The following is a 15,906-nucleotide window of genomic DNA, read 5'->3' on the forward strand; positions in this document are numbered from 1 at the left end:
GATTATTCACTAAGTTCTCCACTGGAGTGAGAACTCTTGTTAATCTCTGAATTCTCATTGCCTCACAGAGTATAGAGGTGCTCTATAATATTTGTTAAATGGATTGATGAGGGAATTGATATTTTGCTGCTCTACCGTGTAACCTTTTCTAATTATAATGATGGGTTTGTGTGTGTGTGTGTGTGTGTGTGCGCACATGTGCACATGCACACATGACGGGGAAGCTGACCACCAGCAGGCAATATGAAGCTACTCTGAAATATGACTGATAAACAATTTTATTGTGCAATGTGGATCTTTAACTAGTCATATTCATTTTTTTATTAAAACGAGATGACACATAAGACAAGGAATTGATTTAGACCTTCAGGAATCAACTCACACCACTTGCTCCCTTATTCTTGCTTTAGGAATGTTTAAAACTTTATTTTTTTTCACAATCAATAGCCAATTGTGGAATGATGCTACAGTAGGCACCCAAGCCATACTCATTCACAGATGGGAATTTTTAGTTCAATACTAATTTATTTGGAAGTTTTATTTCTCATGATATTTTCTAACAAGGCATAGAGCCTTCTTTTTAGGATCCCAGGTGCCATGCTTTATTTCAATGATGAGTGTATGTGTGTATCCAAATTTTGCTTTTGTGTAAGAATACCAGTCATACTGAATTAGGAACCTACCCTACTTCAGTATGACTTCATCCTAACCTAAGTACCTAAGCAATGACACCATTTTTCAATCAAGTCACATTCTAAGGTACTGGGGGTTGGAACTTCCAATATTATGTTGAATATAAACTTTCAGTCTTTTAGCACTGAGTATGACATTAGCTGTGTATTTTTAATATATGGCTTTTTATTACACTGACATAGTTTTCTTCTATTTCTGTGTGTTGATTTATCACATGTTGTGCATTGCTTATCATGAAAGGTGCTGTGATCATGGGAGCAAAAGAATATGAGCTATGAGAAAGATCTCAGGCAGTTTACTCTATTCTTTTCATGTTGTGAAAAAAGAGAATGTGAACTGGAAAATATCAGTCACTTGTGAGCCCCCACATCAGTTCCTTGTTTACTGTTTCTACTCAGGATATACATGATGTATCAATTTCAAACAGAGCTTTGTGCCTTCTATGCTGACACAATGCCAAATATTTTTTTTTCAACACAAGACAAAAGGACTGTGGACATGTAGAATCTGGTAGAAACAAGTTTCCCACTAAAGTGATTTTTTAGTGCTATGAGAATTATTTTCAGAAGTTTTACAGTTATTGGCTTCTGAGTTTGTGCTAATACATTAAAGGGGACAATAATAAATAGTTTTATGAGGATCTATACTTAGCTACAAAAATTCCAGATGGCAAAGAGGCATCAAATGCCCACTTCCAAGAAGAATGTTATTTACAGAGCTGAACTATATACATTTAAAAAATAAACCATTGCTACTGTCCTGTAATCAGGAGACTTGATAATAACCTTCATGTTTATTCTCTGCTGTTCACCTATCTCTTCTGGGCTGTTTTCTAAGAATAAGTCTACACCTTTAATTGCTTTGTCACACATGCAGTGCTGAATGTTTTGTTTAGTTCTTTTAATTAAATGCTTATATATGTGCCTGGAAGAGAACCATTGAGTTGCTGCACTTTGAACCATCTGTTACCTCATAGCACAGGTTATTACATAAAAACAAGTTCTAGAAGTTGTGATGTTTAGAGACCTCAGTGTCCCTCCTATTCAGCTTGTTCAAGTCACATTATTACCTGTACAAAATCCCAGATTGGCTTGTATTTTAAACTGGAACTGGAGGTGGTATATAGTTGACAAAACTGCCTAAGAAATTCAAGCTGTTCACATCATATGAGTTATCTGCCCATAAAGGAGGCCAATCACACTGTTATTGCTAAAAGGATTAGTAACTTTTTTTGTTTTGTTTTGGCCACATTACCTGTAGCACATCTGGGAACATTTTGCATGAAAACAATTGATGCCCATGTCCCAAGACCAGGAATTAATGTTGATTTAAGAAATCGTATAATGAAGTATAGCAAATACCAGTGTACGCAGTATAATCTGAAGAAGTCAACAACTCTTACATGCCATGGGCCCCGAAAACACTTGAGTCAAAGATCCATATTGGTTATCACCATTCAAGAGCATGGCTCAGTACCAATGATTGCACATGGACATTCCAAACAAAGGACTCCCTAATCATAGTGGAAACCTTCAAAAATTGCTCAAAGTCACCCTGCTTTCCATCCCAAGTCTCTCTGAAAATCATTGCACTCATCTCCTGCAGTTTGTAACCAAGATTGTCACACACTTTTATTTTCTTCATTTGAAACTGAAGGACTTCTTAAATAGTAAGGTTATTCATTTTGGCATTTTCATAACTCATCATTTAGGTTGAAGTGATATGCAGACCACAAAGGATTCCTCGAATCCTATCATTTCAGGAGACTGGTATTAAAAGACATGTCATATTTCTCACCATCTCAATGCTATTCCACATTCAAATATCTAGCTTGTTCCCCTACTAACAAGGAACTATCTCAGGAATAACTTTCTTTCCATCCAGATTTAGCAGGTACTTACAAGACAAACAAGAAGGTATTTTGCCCACTGAATTAGTCTGCATCTGCTCTTTGCTTCCCTTTTCCCCCATGCATTAGTTTTCAGGAGAAATCACAGAAGTGAAGTGGTTCATGTTCCAGTTCCTAACAACAGGATCAAAAAGTCTGTGTCATATCTGGTGTCAAGAGTGTTTGTGTTTGCCAGCAACACCTGCGAAAGCATGAATTCCAGGGTGACTTGACATCAAAATACATGTTAGAAACACATCCTTTAGTGCCTCAGATATTGATTTTTGACAATGTCTCTTGAAGTTTTAACAGAGCCACAAGTTGAACTAATCTATATTTTTCTGTGGTCCCTGAAGTCACTTGTATAACAATAATATGAGAAATATGGCCTTATCAATAACAAAAGGCATGCCAATCTTTGTCAGTTGTTAACCAAAGGACAAAAGCTGTTGAGTATGCTTGGGGATAGCTGAGGGCTATAGCCTAATATTTCCTTAAATGATTATCGTTTACTTTTGAGGTCTTGGGGCAATAATTTAGGGCAAAGGTATATTCGCCATATTGTAGCAAACAGAATTGTGTTATTCATTGTTTTCTTGTTAACTACTCTTTACTTCAACAGAGCTGTCAGACACAAAAGAAGCAAATGGTATTGAAGCAAAAGAAGCAAACAGTGCACAGGGTTGTAATCAGGCCAGCATTGGAATCTCAGCTCCTCTCACTAGCTGTGTGACCTTCGGCTAGTTATTTTAACTCCTTAAGCTGCAATTTCTTTATCTGTCAAAAGAAAAGGATAGTAATCCGTGGTTTATGAAGTCATGTAAAGATTAAATGAAAACATATGAAGCACTTAACTCACTGATGGGCATGTAGTAAATGCTCAAGAAGCAATAGAGAGGGTGATAATGGCTAATTTGTCATCACTCATTCAGCAAACTTTGACTGATGTCGATTATACAAGGCATATTCTAAAATCTAGGGTTTTTTTTTTTTTCTGGATGAGCAATGTACCCCTACAGTCCTTCAGGAAGTCGTAATTTGATGGGAGACAAAGAAACATAGCCAAGGATAAAATTTTAAGGTATGTGTGTATACAAACTTATACAAAAACACAGGTGAAGAGCAACTAATTACACTCAGATGATTCATCACAGACCTCCATACAGAGATAACATATAGGCTTGATGTTGAGGAATAAGTGGAAGTTTTCCAGGCAGAGAAAGAGGAAATGAGGTTTTTACATAGAAGAGAGAACACAAAGACAGAGATGAGAAAGTACATATTTGCTTTAATAGTAGGTAGTTCCCTATTTTCAGAATACCCAGGGCCTCACAGGGATTAGTAGAAGGTAAAGAAGGATAGAGGGATGGTGGTGAGACCACTAAGAATTTTATATACAGTTATAAGTATTTTGAACTTTGTTCTTTAAGAGATAAAAAGCTATTAATTTTTTTTATTAAGGAAATGACATGACCAAGTTATGTTTTAAAAAGACACAGTTGATGATATCCAACTTGAAAGGAATGAATCAGGGAAGGGCAATCAGATGAACAAACTACCCATTCTGACTTAGGCTATGGGTTCTTGAAAGCTAGGGATGATGTCATCTCAATAATGCTGAGTAAGTTGATAATATAAATATAAAGATTGGAGCTTTAAAACAAATGGAGCCTACTTGAAACTATTTTATTTCGTTGGTAGTAATTACCTAAGTACTTATGTTTTTATTTGTTCTCCTCTTTTTGTCATTACAGGTCACCTTGAATCCTTCCTGGAAAAGAGCAGGTCATAAATAATAATGGTTGTTGGAGAAAGGTCTCTAGGAAAGATGAAGAACTTTTAAATTCCTAGAAGCATCTTAGAAAAGATAACACAAAAACTTTATTTAATGTAAAAATAAGAGCTAAGAGTCAGTTAAATAACCATTGGTAACAGTTGAAATTTTCTGGATTATCTGCATTTATTGTTACATTCCTTTACTTTTTAATTTAATTTTAGATCAAGGAGTTACATGTACATATATGTTATGTGGGTATATTGTCTGATGTTACATTCCTTTAAATCTTGTATAAATAATCTTTCTTAAAACTACTTTGTAAACTTAGGTAATATAGACTTAAAGCACATGTATATTTTTATTTAGATGGAATTTACTTTTTTATTGAAAAATTCAGAACAAATTTTAGATCATTTGTTCAACCACATCTGTTTTCCATATTGGAAAAGCTTAATTGCCTGGTTTGCATTCTATGAGGCCTCATCTGTGAACCTTATGGTATCTACCGAAATTGGATGCACTGTGCCTGGGAAAAAACTACTAGTCCTTTGTGTAAACACCCTGACAATTCAACCCTATTAAGTGATGGCAAATCTGTCAAGATGCTTTGCCATTCTGACCACTTGGCAAGGAAATCTGGTCTATGTTTAAAATATAATTTTTGAAGGTATTGCTTCTATTGAATTCTCCCCTGTATTGCAGTTCACTTTATTGGAATGTGGAGCCAAAGTGTTGGCAAGAATCAAAATTTTGTTCCTAGTAACAAAGGGATTTCCACAATATACCAGGTGGTGGTGTCAAAAATAGTCACACTACACTTTTAGTGTTCAAAGTCCCACTGATAAACCTCCTGGAGGATCGTTTGTTTGGAGTTTAACTGCAGGTGTTTTTGGAACACTATTCTTAAATTCCCAAAGTCTGCTAATTAGAAAGGTAATCTGTGAATTTTCAACTGCATTTTCCATAGATCAGTAGAAGCACCTCTATAACATTAAATCCATGGACCTTCATTATTATAAACTGCTAACCGCTGCTCTTTCCATATTGAAATACTGAAATTGTACATATCAATCCACAAAAAAGGCACATATTTAATGGTAATTTGGAAAGAGAACTTTGTGTCATTAAGGCAAAATATCATAGGTTTAACCAGAAGTGTCAGCAGTCCTATTTCAATTTGTTTACCTATTAATCTATAATCATAGCATAAAACACTGCTGCTATCTTAGGAATGTCTGTATTCTTTGCTTTTTATCGCGTGACCTCCATCATAGACACCTGACCTGCAGTGTAAGCCTGGACCATCCTATTGCCTTGTGAACAGTGGTCCTGACGGCAACTTCTTATCTTTCAGTAGAGTAGTTTCCAAATAAACACATGACAGAAAGGGAATTAATTAAGAAACAAATTAACCCCAATGCAAAGGAAAAAAAAATAGTAGCATATCAGATAATTACTTCTGATGAGAAATTTCTACAATGAAGCAAGGCTAGCAAAAGCATTTTTAATTGCTGTTGCTGGTGCCTCCCTCCCTGTGATGAAGTCCTTGAATGGCACTGCCCTTTCTTGGAGGAGGTGAAGCAGGAGCAATGGAGGGAGGTTTCAAAACAATCAGTGTTGTGAGATTGCTTTAGAATGAAAAGTCTGGGAAGGAAATAAATGAAAAGATTCTGTCTGAGATAACTTTTGAGTCAGGTTTTTCTGCAGCTTAGACTATGTGAGGGGGTGGTTGGTGTGGGAGGCAAGCTATCTGGATTCTCATGTTGATTCTGCTACTTGTAAAGTGATAAAAACTTGAACTTGGAACTTGACCTCTGTGAGTCTCAATTCCTCTTGAAACTGTTCCTTTTGGGCTGGAGATGTTGAAAGTAAAATAAATAAATAAATAAATAAAAGGTAATGGATAATAATATCTACTAAAATGTTGACTGCTAAGTATACAAGGTACCATTTTCTCACTTTTCATGTATTTTCTTATTTAATTCCCACAATAACCCAATGAGAGAGGTACTACTAATATCCCCATATTACTGGGTACCCATGTACATAAAGATGGCAACAGTAGACACTGGGAACTAATAGGGGGAGAAGGTAGGAAGGGGTTCAAGGGCTGAAAAGCTACCCACTGGATACTATGTTCATTATCTGGGTGCCAGGATCATTTGTACCCCAAACCTCAGCAACACACAATATACCTATGTAACAAACCTACATATATGGCCCTTGAATCAAAAATAAAAGTTGAAATCGTAAAAAAAAACTCAGTGTTAGACATGAGTAAAGAGACAATGCAGGGTTAAGTGAATCCTAGTCAGTCTGCACAGAGTTTTAATCACTGTGTTGAAATTTTTCAAGAAAGGCATACTAAAAATGTACAATTGTAACATATCCATGCTATAATCATTGTATTTGCAGTACTAAACTCCCTAAATGCAACTATCATTTTTACTATTCTAGTGATAGAGATACTGGTGATAGAGTAGTGAATGGATTTCTAATACTGTCATCTGCTTTTCTTGAGGATAGGATGATGTTCTCTTTGCCTTTGCATTAGCTACAAGCACAGCATCTGGCATAAAAATATTCCTTGCATATTCTTCCTGTGGAGAGACTGCAGACAGCTAGATAAGAGGACAGGTTCTAACATTCAAAACGGCCCTGACTGTCTAGTTGTGTTGAGCCTTGGATAGTCTTCTCTGGAATAGTTGGTCTATGTACAATTGGAATGGAACCCCTAGAGCTGCTCTCAAATCAAGGCATCTGTGGCACATGTGTAAAGAATGGGAGTGAGGACGATGGGGGCAATTTTGTCCCACATGCTCGCCTTGCAACATTGTCTGTCTTTTATATCTAAACCAGTCTTCCATTGCAGAAAAATGCTTATTTCTCATTTATGAGCATCCAGGCTGATCTAGAATAGGTGGGTGATGGTTGTGACCCTTAATCCAGATTCCCATAAAGATTTTCAGCCTTCTGGAAGTATAGCAGGTTAACATCTTTCAGTTCTTATCAACTGTACATAGGTAATCAATTCTTTCAATTCATTCAACAAAGACTTACTCTCTACCTGGTTGAGACATTATTCTAGGTATCAGTAATATAATATAAAGACAAAAAATGTGGTTCTTAAACTCAAGTGGCTTATAGTTCATGGAAGAATAAATATGCAAATGAACAGTTATATTTACTTAGTAATGGAGGGGGGCATGTATATGAAGTGAGTACTTGGGAAAGGGTTCTCACAGGGATAGGATTTGAGGGGAGGACTGAAGGAAAGTAGGATTTGCAAGGCATACAGACAGCTGAAGGACACTGCATTCTAGGTGGATGAAACACTGTGTTCCCTCATATATGAAAGACTGTGCAGACATCATTCTGTAGACTATGAGAAAGCAACTTTCCAGGAAGGCTTCGAAGGCAGGCTTTCTGTTTATGTATATCTAGACGTCTTTCTCCTGTTCAATTCCATCCCTGTCTGCTAATTCTATTCTTCTTTCTGATCTCCCTGTACTTATGTTGCCAATTGATACTCAGATTCTACACTTGGACTTGTTTTATGTATGGTCTTGATATTTCAATTTGCTTCTATATCCCTCAGAAGCTTGTAAGATATCTACTATTTTAAAATTTTAGTTTATGTTCTCTCTACTCCATGTCAAGACTACATGATAATGTTCTATAGAATAATGTTCTATAGAATACTGTTCTTGTTGTGCCTACTGTATACATGCTTAATAAATGCTTATTTTCTGATAAAAATGCTTTTATATGAGAACCCTAGTTATAATAGATACGTAAATAAGATGCTTAATTCATGACATTTGCAAAAATACGAATATAATCAAGTGAAATAACAATTGACTGGACTACTGCTTCAAAGTGATCCTGATATAAAAGAGCCCATATGTAAACTTTCCGCTCCATATTTTAAATACTTCCTTTGCAATCACTTAAACCCTAATAGTAGAGTATTTTCATAAAGTGACATATAATTATAACGTTAAGAAATACCCTTAAATGCCTTATAGTTCAAATACTAATATATGGCTTCAGTCTCCTCAGTAACAGGCCAACTTTTGCTTGAATAACTCCAGAAACAGAGAACTCACTTCCTTCAACCCCTCTCCTTCCAGGCTATTTCCTTTTTAAGAAGTCTTCCTTATGTTGGCTCTAAATATACCTTGCTCCAGATCAGCGATTCTCAGTGAGGAAAGGGGATAATTTTGTAACTTGCCAATGTATGGAAACATTTTTAGATGACAAAGCTTGGGGTGCTGGTGGCATCTCATGGGTAGAGGCTGGTGATGCTACCAAAACATCTTACCATGTACAGGACAGCCTTATATCCAGCCCAAAACAACAATAGTTCCAAGGTTGCTCTAGAGTCAGCCTATTTGTCCACAGAGAGAGTGTACCTGTTTCCATTCAGCTGTCTATCAGATATTTGGAGACAGCTAACTATATGAAGGCTATTACACTCCCAAGTTCTGCAACTGTTTTTCCTATGCTCCTATAAGAAAACTGGCAATTAATGTGTGACTTTTCCTCAAAACATTTGAATTTAAAGGAGGAATGAATCATTGAAAGAAACCAATGCTTAATACAAATTGACCAGCGGTGGTCCCCTTGAGCACTGTGGAGTTGAGTGAAGGGGGTATAATAGAGGGATGTCTTTATATGCTCTTCCCTCTTCCCCATATAGCTAAAACCTGTGAAATTTACTGCAATGGATTTAATTTCAGGAGTTATTCTTCTCAGGGATACAATGTGAACAATGCATGTCATGTCATGTCATGATACACTATGTGATAGTAACCATCTCCTGAGTTAGAGTGTTCCTGGGATGTGGATAGTGCTAGAAATTCTGGAAAATTTCTATACCAGGGATGGGAAAGAGATAGGAAAGTCCTTTCAGGGCTCTCTTCTGCCCTTTCTATGAGCTTAACTTATACATGCCATCTAAGCCAAATCTTCATTTGTTCCTGAAGTCGCTTTAACACTCAGGGACAAAACAATAACTGGGTCAATTTATATCTGCTATGTTCTAATTAAAATTTGCTCCATCTAGGCAAGAAAAACTGAAGAAATGATGCGTTCTCTGGAAAGAGTGAAGATCATTTCAAGGAAAATTTTTGATTGAACAACTTAGCAGTTAACTACAGTCTATTCGAAAAGCACAAGCATTATCATTGTTTCAAAACAAGTACCATGTAGACAATCACCTAACAGCAACCAACTTGATTCTCTTCTTGAATAAATATAAATACTGTTTTCCCTGAAGTGGGTGGATTGCAGGCTTATGGAGAAGAGCAGGATACAGTCTTAAAAATGCTTTGAAAGAAACTTATTCTCCAGGGAGAGTGAATAGACTCCCACATATATTTGCTAATATAGAAGGATTTTGATGTTAGCTTTCATTGATTACTGAATTAAGAAATCAATACTGTTGTTTTATAAAAGGGACCACAGAAGACTGGCTTGTTGTACTTAATAAGAGCATTGCGAAAATAATTATCCAGTTTCTTCATCAATGGTGATACAGCTTAACCCAGCAAGTCATTAAGAATTCCCCTCCATGCAGTTTTCCTATCAGCAAACACTGCCTATTGTATGAACTAACACAGCATGGCATATCTCCTATGCTGTCTTCCGGAAAAGTTTCTATCCTTTAGTGGGAAGATAAGAAAAGAAGAGGAAGCTGGAGAGAAAGCACCTCCTGAAGCAATTCAGCAGAGAAAGGAATCCAGGCCCAAATGGGGAGATTGCAATGTCTAAACTGACCCAACCACAAAAGGGAAGATGCACAAAATGCTGTCATTCTCTAAAGTTCTCTCTCAACAGGCAATTTGCAATGGAAAACCCCTGAGCTCTGGTTTGGGACTAGATGTTATAATCAGACAGCAGGAATTTTTAAAATTATGTGACAGGTTCATACTCATTTATTTCTTCCACCCTCTTTTTTCCCCCGGCTCAGTTCAAGAAAAGACAATTTCCAGTACATATGCAGGAAGTCAAAAGTAGTTAAAAATGGATGGCAGTGCTACAGGCTGCACACTGTCACCACGGTTACCACACACCAGGTGTATGACCAGAATCAGTCACTGGAGCAGGAGCATGTGAGTATCAGAGGTACCCAGAGAAATCTTCTCTCCAAAAATGTTTCCCTCGTTAGTGTAAAAGAGGGCCTTAAATTCACCATTAGGAATTTATGGCTTTGGATTACCACTGACTATATTTTTTAGAATTCTTATTAAAGGACATATATGTTTCAAAGGAATAACACACTTTAATTCTTAGCTACATAACAGCCACCTAACAACTCTTATTATTCGTGATGCCTAGCTGAATACAGGACCCTGTGTTGAAGGGTTCCTTGGAAGGGTGCATGGGGGTCAGTGTATAGCCTAATTGCTCCAACTCCTGGCTTGACTTGGCCTGGACAAGTCTGTGGCCTAATCAGAGTCTGACTAGTCAGGAAATGTTGGAGCCATGGAGGAGGGAATGGAGTCTTCTCTCTTGTTCCTTCTTATTCATGTCAAGGCCTTTATCCCCTTGTACATGGATGTCTCCCACAGTTTTCTGATTGGCCTCTTCAGATCCAGCATCTCATTTACACTGTCACCCTGTTAGCCTTTCTCCAATGCAACTTTCATTCTTACTCATCCTCAAAACCTTTCTAAAGGTCATTTCTTACTTTGTGAGCTACATGAACATATTCTGAATTATAGTTACTGTTATTTCAGAGCACATTGTACCCATAGCCAGATTTTAAGTTTCTTGAGATCAGGGCTGTGTTCTATATGACTTTAGTGTTTGCTCTAACTCCTGTTACAGTGCAGTGCACACAGTAGGAGCTTAATACAGACTGACTTGCTGATTAACCATGTGGGAAACCAGCAATGACTTCATGGGACTGCTTGGGCACCAGAGAAGTCCACATAATTAGCTTTCGATATGGCTTTCCACTGACCTTTCCTATAATTTTAGGGACATAAGGTTACCATTTATTGAATCTGTCAGTTTTTGGTGAGGCATTTTCCACAGATTTTCTTAATTTATCTTATCTCCAACTTTTTGAGGTAGATGATATTTTCTTCATTTTACAGATTAACCAGAAAACGGTGTAGTTGGAATTCAAACGCAGGTCTTTCTGTTGCCAAAATCTACACTGTTTCCATTACAGCATGATAGTTTTGGGTCTTTTATTTATGCTGTGAAGATAAGAACCTTATCAACGTTTGTGACTTCATGGTGATATTGACCAGATAAATGAAAAAAAAACCTAATGAGATAGGTCTTTCAATGAGTAAGAAATGGCTTCTGACCTTCAGAACTAACTAGTACAGGGTTTTAGTAGCCCACATTTTTTCCTCTAAACTAGTCTGACTTCTTCCAGGAAGTACATAGGTAGTAAAAGAGTAAAATTAGATTGTAAAAAGGCCATTTGCAGGGCACAGTTTCTCAATTACTTTGGATAAGTGGGATATTTACACATCTGCTGTAGAGTACCATTTATTGCACTAGGAGAAACTAAGGTGAGAAAAAGCGCATATATATAAGCCCTTACTAGTGGTAATATTGGGTATAATATAAACTCGTGAAAGTACTGGCATTCATCTGGAAATTATGATTGAAGTATGGCAGACTATATATATACACATATATGAAATGTTTCATACTTCCTTTATATATATATATATATATATATGAAGTATGACCAATACTCTTTCCTCAAATAAAATAGCATTTTTCATCTCTCTTTATCCAAGTGTAGAAAGAGTGGCAAAATTAACATGATGTGCTTTCATATGTGCAATATTTTCTATCCATCTAGTGAAACCTAAGGATGTTTATTTAAAACCAGTTATCCTAATTACTCATAACATGATGGTGTAATCTGAAGAAGGAAATAAATTTCAAATAGCTCATAGAGAACCACACAGAATTATACCTAGAATTTTATTTTATGTATCTATCTATATATTTATCATTATTTACATTTTTTTTTTTTTTTTGAGATGAAGTCTTGCTCAGTTGCTCCAGGCTAGAGGGCAGTGGCCTGATCTTGGCTCACTGCAATCTCCGCCCTGTGGGTTCAAGTGTTTCTCCTGCCTCAGCCTCCCGAGTAGCTGGGAACACAGGTGTGTCCCACTATGCCCTGCTAATGTTTTGTATTTTTGGTAGAGACAGGGTTTCACCATGTTGGCCAGGCTGGTCTCAAGCTCCTGACCTCAGGTGATCTGCCTGCCTCAGCCTCCCAAAGTGCTGAGATTACAGGCATGAGCCACAGCACCTGGCCTATACCTAGAATTTTAAGTGCCACAAATGTGAGATAGAGAAAGAAGGTTATTCCAATGCAAATATAGCCAATTTAAGTGGTTCATGACATAAAAAGAAAACATGAGTGGAGTATAGTTTCTTTTAGTGCTTGGGGCTTTGATTATAGTAATTTGGTGGGAGGCAAAGTGTATGACTCTTAGAATCATGGACTTTTATTACTGTGACATTAATGTTGTAATCAGAAAAAATACTAAACTTAAAGTAACATATAAATATCACATGGGGTAGTTAAAAGAACACAGAAGTACAAAAGATCTATCTGAGTTATAGTTCTTGTGCTTTCTACCAGTGGGAGTTTTCATGAAACCAGTCTTTCTGGGGATTGGGAAAATGACGAAGTTAAGCTAGATGATTTCTTACTTATTTACTTCTGTAAAATTTAGTAACCTTATAAGTAAGGATTGCAAGAGTATGTATATTTCTTCTTTCCCAACAAAATTATGACAGCCAATTATTAGCTTTATATTTAGTTTAAGTTATGTGTTAAATGTTTCCTTTTTTTTTTTTAATGGTAGTAATCCTCTGGCTTCTCTGCATACATTTTTAGGTTTATATCCTGAGAAATTTTACTTGTATTTTATCTCTGAACAAAAAAATGCTTTAGTAAAAATTAGTGGGAATAATGGAGTTCCATGACATTATGCCTTCGTGTTTGATTGCATCAGTGGCTTCAAATTATTATTTCATCTTACCTTGACAGTCTGTTGCATAACTGCAGCACTTGTCCTGTGGGCAGGGCATACTTACCAGCTCCTTCACTCTGGATTGAGCCCTGTGAGTTGCTTTGGCTAATGGGATGTTAGCAGGTGCGAAGCAAGCAGAAACTTGAAAGAGCTTTGTACAGCTGAGTTTGCATTCTCTTGCACCTCTGCCATCACTCAGAGAACATTCCTGGGCTAGATGATCAATTCCAGGAGGAGGATAAGAGACAACCTGGAGCAGAGCTGCCCCCAGTGAAACCCAGCCTCCATTAGTTCACAGCATCTGATCTTTAGACTTGTAAACTAATAAATAATATTCTTATTTGAACCACTGAATTTTGGGGGTAGTGTTTAATGTTGCAGTAGCTACCTGATATGCTTCTAAACAATTTTCATTGGTAGAAAAATCTTCTGCCTGCAAACCTATATTATCAAATTATAACTAGAAAAATTAATAATTGCATTGTTGACATAATCCGTTGATGACGTTATTATGATATTTTCCTTTTGTTCCCCCCACACATAAAAGCAAAGAGATACAGCCTTTTAGCAATAGCATTAGCCAATCTTACCTGTATGGAAACACTGCTATAAGAGCCACCAATGACCCCTGCAATGAGAAGTGGGATGTTTTCTTGAATGGCATAGGATCCATCAGGACACATATACTCAGCTTCATCCACTTTTGTCAAAGATGCCCTGACAAACTCCAGTGATTGCTCCAATGCATAGGTATCCCTTGAACATGTATCCAAAATGTGAACACCCAACTTCACTCCTGGTAGCAAGTAATCATCTTTGTTGATTTCATCAATAGCAAACAACATGGCTTCCAGGCGTTGAATCCCTCGGTCTTCATTTATTCGCCCACATTCTTCAGTTCCAGTGCCTTTTTCATTAATAGGAAACAGGCCCCCTAAAACAAGGTCACCTTCTATTTTAATCTCTCTCCTTAGAAAGTTATGGTCCCCTAAAGAGAGTAAAAATCCCTTTGAAAACAAAGCTAAGGTAAGAACTTGCAGTCTTGTCAACATCTTCATGAATCCTGTTTCTGTACCTCTGGGAGATATCAATGGTGGAGCCAATGTGTCATGTTAGTCCTCTCTCATTTCCAAACTGGATCTTTGGCCTGTCCTTCAAATAAGGGAGGAACAGACTAACAGAGCCTGTCACAAAATTCCTAAAGAGATAAAAATTATATGAACAAAAATGGTAAAGAAAGCAACAGTGATTACATCAATCATGCCCAATCAGACCTTTAATGGGATGACTCAGAAAACCCTTTACTAAACACACAGTACACCACAGCACCAGGCACTCTCTCATAGGTATTCTCACCCCATCCTTACACACTGTATGATGTAGTTCCTAGTGGTCCCATGTCACAGAAATGGGCACAGAGGGTCAAGGAGGTGACCTTACAAAGTGTACTTATTGCAGATTGGGTGTGGACTCCAGTTTTTTTGTTTTTTGTTTTTTGTTTTCTTTTTAAAGCCAAGTCCAGTACTCTGTCTACTGAGTCATTTACTTTGTTTTTGTTAGGGCAGCAATGTGGATGTGAGTTTATATCCCTTCTCTTTAAGCTGCATTTGTAAACTTACCTTTTTTTTACGGACTCTTAACCCTTTCCATTTAAAACACAAGAAAACACAATGAACTCTGTTACCATTTCTGCATTTCTACCACTGCATCTCTGTCCCTCCCTTAATAGATGAACTATCCTAGCCCATTGAGGTTAAGAGTCTGCCTCAACTGCTCTAACAAAAGTGTTGTGGAAAAAGCTGCTACTTATTTCTAAATTGAATAAACTATAAACTCACTGTAGTTCTCATTTTACTTGACCTTAATTGAAATCTTGACTATTCTCTACCTATTACAACTTCCTAGGTTTCTGTTATCATGCTTCATCTTGACAACGTCTCAAATTCCATTGTTTAACACCTTCCTTCCCCCATCCTCCCACTACCTCTTCCTGGGCCAACTCATCTATTTTCAGCTTCAACTACCACTTAAATGAGCTCCATACTTCTTAGGTCAACTGCCTGCTAAACAGCTTTACCCACACATCCTTCAGACACCTCAAAGTCTGCATGTCTATGAATGGATCTTCTCTGTTTCCAGGCTCTCAGGCCAGAAATCTGCACCCTAGAGTCTTCTCCACTTCACCCCCTGCTACCAACTTTCAATTAGCCTCTATGCCCTGCAGAATCTAACTGCTTAACATCTCCCAAAGCTACCACTTCTTCCTTATCCCCACTATGCTGAGCTCTTGTAATTCGTAGCAGGACCCTAGCAATAAATTCCTAGAGAGCTGCTACCACCCCCCAAAGCACTGTTTTGAACATTAGACAAAGATACCCCCTTTACAAATATACGATTTCTCAACTTTTTGTTGTATAACCTGTACAACTATAGATGATGGGGCAAGTGTGATTGCTGGTGGCTGCCTCCCCTATCCAGAGTGAGGCAACTCCTCATTTTGTCCTCACATCTCAGGTAGTGCAATG

At 37.2% G+C, this 15,906-nt stretch overlaps 1 protein-coding gene and 1 long non-coding RNA gene across 3 annotated transcripts in view; one reads left to right on the forward strand and one right to left on the reverse strand.

Annotated features, from left to right (window-relative positions):
* The window catches only part of GRM3 (glutamate metabotropic receptor 3), a 221,522-nt gene that overhangs the window by 85,340 nt on the left and 120,276 nt on the right, over positions 1-15,906 (reverse strand). For both annotated transcript variants that reach the window (XM_031013073.3, XM_055347599.2), the window contains exon 2: positions 13,972-14,579. In XM_031013073.3, the coding sequence (XP_030868933.1) occupies positions 13,972-14,439 (468 nt within the window). In that variant the 5' untranslated portion in view covers positions 14,440-14,579. The remainder of the gene's footprint in view (positions 1-13,971; positions 14,580-15,906) is intronic.
* The window catches only part of LOC129523826 (uncharacterized), a 35,795-nt gene that overhangs the window by 15,072 nt on the left and 4,817 nt on the right, over positions 1-15,906 (forward strand). Inside the window, exon 2 of the long non-coding RNA XR_008667473.1 lies at positions 9,427-10,474. This is a non-coding gene — a long non-coding RNA (uncharacterized lncRNA). The remainder of the gene's footprint in view (positions 1-9,426; positions 10,475-15,906) is intronic.

Source organism: Gorilla gorilla, chromosome 6, assembly GCF_029281585.2.
Source record: "Gorilla gorilla gorilla isolate KB3781 chromosome 6, NHGRI_mGorGor1-v2.1_pri, whole genome shotgun sequence".
Classification (NCBI taxonomy): domain Eukaryota; kingdom Metazoa; phylum Chordata; class Mammalia; order Primates; family Hominidae; genus Gorilla; species Gorilla gorilla.